The sequence below is a fragment of the Hylaeus volcanicus genome, chromosome 4, assembly GCF_026283585.1.
Source record: "Hylaeus volcanicus isolate JK05 chromosome 4, UHH_iyHylVolc1.0_haploid, whole genome shotgun sequence".
NCBI lineage: Eukaryota > Metazoa > Arthropoda > Insecta > Hymenoptera > Colletidae > Hylaeus > Hylaeus volcanicus.
The window spans coordinates 1684006-1691604 of NC_071979.1; the positions used below are offsets into that span (position 1 = coordinate 1684006).

At 36.7% G+C, this 7599-nt stretch overlaps 1 protein-coding gene across 1 annotated transcript; it reads right to left on the reverse strand.

Annotated features, from left to right (window-relative positions):
• Positions 1-4591: 4591 nt before the first annotated feature.
• On the reverse strand, positions 4592-7570 carry LOC128874911 (uncharacterized). The gene is made up of 2 exons (XM_054120070.1): positions 7426-7570; positions 4592-7324 (listed from the first exon to the last, which is right to left on the reverse strand). Exons 1-2 carry the CDS (start codon positions 7440-7442, stop codon positions 6937-6939), a joined length of 405 nt encoding a protein of 134 aa, XP_053976045.1. The 5' UTR covers positions 7443-7570; the 3' UTR covers positions 4592-6936.
• Positions 7571-7599: the final 29 nt, after the last annotated feature.

The following is a 7599-nucleotide window of genomic DNA, read 5'->3' on the forward strand; positions in this document are numbered from 1 at the left end:
ACACTGCCATGTAAGCAACGTTTCCTGAAGCGTCTCGATTGGCAAATTGTTATTATTTAAAGGCGCTCTTCCTATGAAGGGACAGCTGAGGTAAACAACCGAATATAGCTCGGCGACAAATTCAAATTCAGCGCTGGGCGATTGCTCATTTCGAAACAGAAAAAACCAAAGAATTTTGTTAAGATTTTACAGTGGCTTTCCCCCTTAAGAATTGTGTATTTCATGCAAGCATACAAAAAATCTGTGTACAAGTTACTCTGACACACAGAAATAGCTAAAAAATATCGGTTTTTGATTTATTCAACTACAGCGCACCAGAATCAAAATTATGAAAAATAACAAAAATATACACTTCCTCTAATGATGTAATCGTAGTTCCGTGATTCCTTCTATGCAAAACAGGCATTGTTATATGAATTGTTTGAATTTTTCACAGATTAGATTTTACAGGTTGTTCAGGCTATTACTAGCCAGTATTTTTCTCGCAAATGGTACATATGACAAAAAACTGAAAGAGGAAAAAGTGATACTGTTTTGTATGTGCAATGTAACTAGATTGATAAATCTTATTTTTGTAAAAACGTTTTCTTGAATTTGACCGCTGCCGAAAATTACCAAAAGTTCTGTTTCTGTTTCTATTCCGGTTGACACTAACAGCAAGTGTTTCCACTAATCGTTTTAATTCCGAAACTTCTTCCGATAAGGTATTATTTTCGCTGACGAGATGAGATGAGACAAGAGTAGAAGAAGTCAAATTAACTGAAGCAATACCGTGACTTGAGCGAGCCATTTCCAAAATTTTGTCTGCTTGAAGAGCCAATTTTGAAAGATCCGTTGATTCACATATCGCCAAAATTGCCCGAACATTTGATGGCATTTGCTCCAAGAATAAACTTCGTAACATAGAATCGTTACACTGACCTGATGAAAGATGTCTCATCCGTTGGAGGAAAACTGAAGGTTTGTCTTCTCCTAAATCATGATCATGAAGTAACTTCCTGAGTCTCGATTCGTTGGTTTCTGCAAAAACGCCGGTGATCCTATTCTTGAGAGCTTCATATTTGTCTTGAACCGGTGGTGATTCTAGGATGTCTGAGACGATTGGCAAGACGGATTGTTCTAAATTCATAACAACATGTTTAAATTTTAAATCATCACTACGAATTCTAGCAACCGAAAAAGCTGCCTCAATCTGTTTGAACCAAAGAATTGGATTTTCTTTCCAGAATGGTGGCAATTTCATCAAGCTGGCTGACTCGACGGCGACTTCTGTAGGACGATTATCAGCAAAAAGTTGAGACACAGCCTTTCGTTGAATTGGATGAGAATCTGTCGGCTCTTCGTTAAGGACTGGTCTTCGTTCGGGTTCCGGAGAGTGAAACATTTTCTTTAACTGAAAATCCTTGAAGAGTCAATGAATTAAAAATGGACTCCGAAATTTTCCGTTCGCGTTTAACAAACATTGTTCTTTTTCTTGATAAAAGATCACGTCGGGGTCACCAATTAATATGGGGAAGGTTTACCCATATTATATTTTAATGTAGACTAAGTAAAAGTTTTGATTGAATAACAATTTCTGGTATTTATTTTAAACGATCTCTCTTGCTTAATAGATTGACAGAAAGTGTGTTTAAATATATGAAAGGCAAACAAAATTAAATTATGTTTCACAAAAGACAATCAAATAAATAATATCGAGTATCATCGAGTTAACAGTTAGTTCTTCTTTATCGACGGTCTTCATAAATCTTCTTATCGACGATGATGAGTGCGTCCACCACACTATCCAAGCCCGAACACACGTGTCATTACTTGTCTCTCGCGAGAAATAGTAAAGAAGCAACAGTCCAGCCACCAACAAAGATAAATGCATAATCTAATCTTTCCTATTATTATTTTTATTTTCTAAAATGACAAGTATGACACACTGAACAAACGCTTTCGCAAAACGATATATGTAGGAAATAGAATTGTATGAACTATTCCTTTTTATTAGAACACTTCGATAAATACACAAAATACAAGACGAGAAAGTACAATACAGATAATTCCGTGATACAAAAGCCGTAAAACCGTAATTCGTTGCCGTGATCGTAATATATCGTGCCGTTCGTTTATTGTTTCGTATATCTCGTTAGACTTTTCGATTCTATTCTAACGTCCGCGCCGTGATCGCGTCCTTATATACGCGACGCCCGAATGTTCGCGAAACTTTTCGAAAAGCAACCGCTTTTCTCGCTCGTTACATTTTATTATTTGATGCACACGTATACGCACACAGTCACGCACGCGGGTCAACGCACTCAGGTGTTCCGCGATCAGCTGTTGTCGTACGCTGTTTTTGTCGCCTTCTTCGGCTCGCGTTCGCACGTTTTTTTATACCGATAACGGTAATTTGACGTTTCGTTCCTACATATATAATGCGATAAATAATTTATTCTTCTCTGATATTTGTCACTTCCTTCTTACATATTAGATTATTCTATGTAATAATCATGTTACCATCATTTTTCTATACATATTAGAGGTGGGCGAGATTTCGAAAAAATCAAGACGAGACGATCTCGTCCCATCCCGGAATTTCGAGATGAGGGGGTCGATTCTGTAACTTTTATCGTGGTGAAAATGCGAGCCAACTCACATTTCTTGATTCTGTAACTTTCACCATAGTGAAAATGGGAGCCACTTCACGGGAGTTTGTTCGACAAGAAATTACTTGTCTTTCTCAACCTTTCATTTCCTGGTACATTTCGAATTAAGGGTGCGCAGGAGCCAGAGCCAAACTCCGAGTTGACTTCAGCGACAGTTGCGGAAAAAGTAGGAAACTCCGAGCCAACGATAGAGAGGGCGATACAACAATTGCAGGAGAGACGAGGACAAGGCGATTAGGATAGCATGATTTTTTTCGAAGATATTGAAGCAAAGAAGCAATATTTTCTAATAATTCTGGTTTTAATATATTCGTTACACTTTGGCGAATGCGACTCCAAGGCCTGATTTTGCAATTTCGGCCTTAAAACTTCATAAACAATAAAAGTACGTTTGCCATCTTCATTTTATTGTTTGTTTTATTGTTGTAAAACTAGGGAGAAGTTGATAGATATACTTAGAAAAGTGTGGAGAGGAAAAAGTTTCCCGGTGGATTGGAAAAAAGGGGTAATGGTTCCTATTCACAAGAAAGGAGATGTAGAGGAGACTAAAAACTACACGGGAGTCTCGCTGTTAACCCCTTCCCGTGCCATTTAGCTCGTCGAAACTCGGGCCCAAGCGGTAGGCACCGACGCGCGCTAAACAGACCAGACTGATGCTTGTAAACAATCGCAATACCCATGAAATCTCGTCGCGAGTCTGACTCGCGATATTCATGTTTGGCCCAAGTATCTCGACGCGAGTCTGACTCGCGATATTCATGTTTGAGTCAAAATCTTCATCGCGAGTCTGACTCGCTAAAGTACGGGAAGGGGTTAAGTACGGCTTATAAGGTATACGCGGCAATTCTAAATGAAAGATTAAAGAAGGAAGTGGAGGGAAAGAAGATTTTACCAGAGTCGCAGACTGGTTTCCGCAAGGACAGAGGATCGATGGACAACATCTAGAGACGCGGTAGCGTCTCGACGCCAAGTTCATGAGAAATTATACAGCCACCCTGTATAACGTGGCGCTACCGCTTATACAGGGTGTCCCAAAAATGTTGGAGGTCCTTGAAAAGGGTGGTTCAGGGGGTGATTTGAAACAACTTTTTCCTTAGCGAAATTGTTGTCCGAGGCTTCGTTGAGGAGATATTAACGGAAAACACTGACCAATCAGAGCGCGCGTATACTGTTGGAGCGGCCGCGAGAGCGATGGCAACGCGCTAGGTAGCCGCTCTCGTATGCGAACAAGTGACTTGACGTGCATCGAAGGATATCCGCGAAGGACGCGGCCGCTCCAACGGTATCCGCGCGCTCTGATTGGTCGGGTTTTTTTTATTAATATTTACTTAACGGAGCCCCATCCGACATTTTTGCAAAGGAAAAAGTTGTTTCAAATCAGCTCCCGAACCACCCCTTTCAAGGACCTCCAACATTTTTGGGACACCCTGTATATCTTTTACAGGAGAGATGGTCCATTCTAACCTAACTGGAAACTTCTTTCATTAATATCTCATCACGCCTGCAATATTTTCTAAATTTAAACGCATTTTTCTTATGTAAATCGCATATAAGCTTTCGAATAAAAACAAAATCAATAAAATCGGTCCACGTACAACTGAGATATCGTAATACCATGTCACGATACATGCAAAAATATAATCGTCTTATACTTTTCCAGTCGATTTTTCGTCAACACTTAGCCAATAGGAACTAAGGCTGTTCGTCGATTCGTCGACTATCGGAATCAGTCGGCAGGGCTCGTCGGCCGGAATTGTAACATGGCTGCCGCTCACGCCGCTCGTTCATTTCTAACCTGTATAACCTGTCAGTTTGTATTTCTGACAGTTGTCATTTCTAACCTGTATAACCTGTCAGATTGTATTGGTGACATTTTAACGCCTCAAATTGAAGAATTATTTTAAAGGCTACGTGTAGTGATATTGTATTGGGAAGTATATGGTTATAAATGATAAAATATCTACCTTGTCGTTGTGGAAAAATATATATAAATTTGGTGTTTGAGTGTGCAGTTCATAATACAAATTTCAGTAAATGTTCATTTTATGCAAATAAGAATAAGTGTTCTAATACAATAAATTGTTTGTTATAAATAGTGGACCACTTTTTTTATTTTCACTTCATGATAAACATTTAAATTGCTTGCAACAAGACTTTCTGTTACACGTTCTGTGTACATATGAACTGTAAAAAGAAAGGGAGAGAACGCATGGCAGGATGTCTTACTGCAAGAAATTTAAATGTTAAAGATGAAGCAAGAAATGAGAAAAAGAAATCAACTATTTGTAACGAACAATTTATTGTATTAGAATACAGTTCATACGTTCACAGAACGTATGGCAGAAAGTCTTGTAACAAATGTAAATAATGAGAAAATAAGAAAATGAACAGAGATCCACTATTTGTAATAGATAATTTATTGTATTACAATAATATAGAAAAAGAAAGGTCAGACTTAGTCCTTTAAGTTCTCAAAAATATGCACGACACATGACAGAAAGTCATGTTGCATTTAAATGTTACTGATAAACTGATTACATTTGATTTTAATAAATTTCTTGCAATGAGACTTCCTGCAATGCGTTTCGCGTACTTTTAAAACCTTAAAGGATTCAAACTGATCTCCTATTTTCTATTATTTGAAGTCATTCACTATACAAATTATCTTTGTAAAAAGAAGTGAGATCCCCAAAAAAAACTTCAAAAAAGTAAACAAATTAGGCCAAGTACATGAAGAAGTGGAGGACTCAAGGAGTTATCATAGAAAAATAAAAGATTCCCATAAAAAAGTACAAGAAAGTAGAAAAAGATGTGAAATCAAAATGAGCTACCAGTACATGAAAGTCCTTTCCAATAAAGTACAAAGGCGACACTGTGTAACATAATGTAAAATTCGGTGGTTTCCAATTATGCGCAGCTAAAATGCTGTGTTCAACAGTGCGGACGTTCAGATCCTAATGACAATTCATATAAGTGACTTCTCCACACTTTAGCGGTGACATGAAGAAGCTAAATAGCGTATCATCCACAAACTGGGACTGCTTAAAAATTTGCTTTGATGTTCGCGGCCTGGAAGTCAAATGCTTGGCGTGACCAGCTAAGGCATTCTCAGATCATCAAGACCCGTACTTTCTCGCTCGCAGGCTTTTAGATAATTTGTCAGTTTAAAACTCTGACAATATAAGTACACTTTCATTATTTTGCGTTTTAAAATAATTTTTATTCATCGACACGACCTTGCCTGGCCACGCCAAGCATTTGACTTCCAGGCCGCGGAAATCTAGGCAAATTTCTAAACAGTCTCAGTTTGTGGCTGATATGCTATTTAACTTCTTCATTTCGCTGCCAAAGTGCGGAGCAGTCAGTTTACATGAGTTGTCATTAGGGTCTGAACGTCTGCACTGTTGAATACAGCATTTTAGCTGCGCATAGTTGGAAAGCACCGAATTTTTCATTGTGTTATACAGTGTCGCCTTTGCACTTTGCTGGAAAGCACCTTCATGTACTGTTAGTTCATTTCGATTTCATATATTTTTCTACTTTCTTGTAGTTTTGTATGGGGATCTTCTATTTTTCAATGATAACTCCATGAGTTCTCCACTTTTTCATGTACTTGGTAGTATATTACTTTAACTTATACCTATGGTATATATTTGTTTTATTTTACGTCATTAAATAAAAATACATATTTGTTCTTATTTACGTTATAAATTATTTATTCATAGAATTACCTTAACAAATACGTTATTATATATACAAGCAACTCATTTTGATGAGGTTAATAGTAGTTAGTATATTGCATTTGTCGGTACAAATTGGTTTATATATATATACATGTTTATTTATATGTGTTCTTATATAATTAATTGAATTTTATATAAATGTCTTTTAATTATGTCAATTAAGTATCTTCGATTAAATTTGCTCATATCAATTGTCAATCAAATATCTTCGATTAAATTCGCTTATATCAATCGTCAATTAAACGACTTTCGATTAACTTTGCTTAATTCAATTTTAATTAAATAATTTTTAATTACATTTATTCAAAATATTTATTAATTAAGTTGATTGAATTAAATTTGTTTAAATCAATTGTTTAATTAAAATATTGAAATTGATTATTATTCAAACCCTGGATTATATCAAAACCGACATTACAACGGTACCTACCAACAATAATCCTAAACCTATTTCACCCCAAGAAAAGCTATGCGTCACATTGAGGTAAGTGGTCTTAAAAATGAATAAAAACACCGTCTTTTATACTGCTAATTTTATATGTTTATTCGCTGTCATCTTCTTCTGCTCTGTTATTTATATTGCCTGATAAATATTGTATATCAAGTTCACTAACGAGGTTACTGATTTTTCTTCTCGCATGTGCGTAATATAGTGGCGACCATGTTTTGGCTATGTCCGCCAAAGATTTAAAATAACTGTCTATGTGGTCCACCATTTGGTCCTTGTTAACTAATTGACGTAACAATTTCATCCGCTCGTTTCTCCCTTCCTCTATACTGTTGAAGACTTGCGATCTTGTTCGCATCCTTGTTTCTATATTATTGTTTGACGTTGTTGCCGTTGCCGTTGTTACTATTGCTGCTGAATAATTTGGCTCTTCTGTTTCTTCATTTTCTTCAACTGAACAGGCAGCTATCTTGCTCGTAGTACTGCAACCAAAAAGTGTATAGCCAGTATAAAATGAAGCGAAACAATTATATAATATTTTATGACATAATGGCAGTTCTAAATATGTCGTCTTTCTACTTACGGTCTGTGGACAATCATATTTTCATCCAAAAATTGTAAATTCTTTAGGCTCTCTTTCGCATCATGTGCTGCACTGCCGGCTGTACTGGCTCTTTTTCTTTTCGTGTAGTAGTCACGTAAATTTGTCCACCGTTTTTTGCAATCTTCAACTGAAAAGGATTAATAATTATGCATT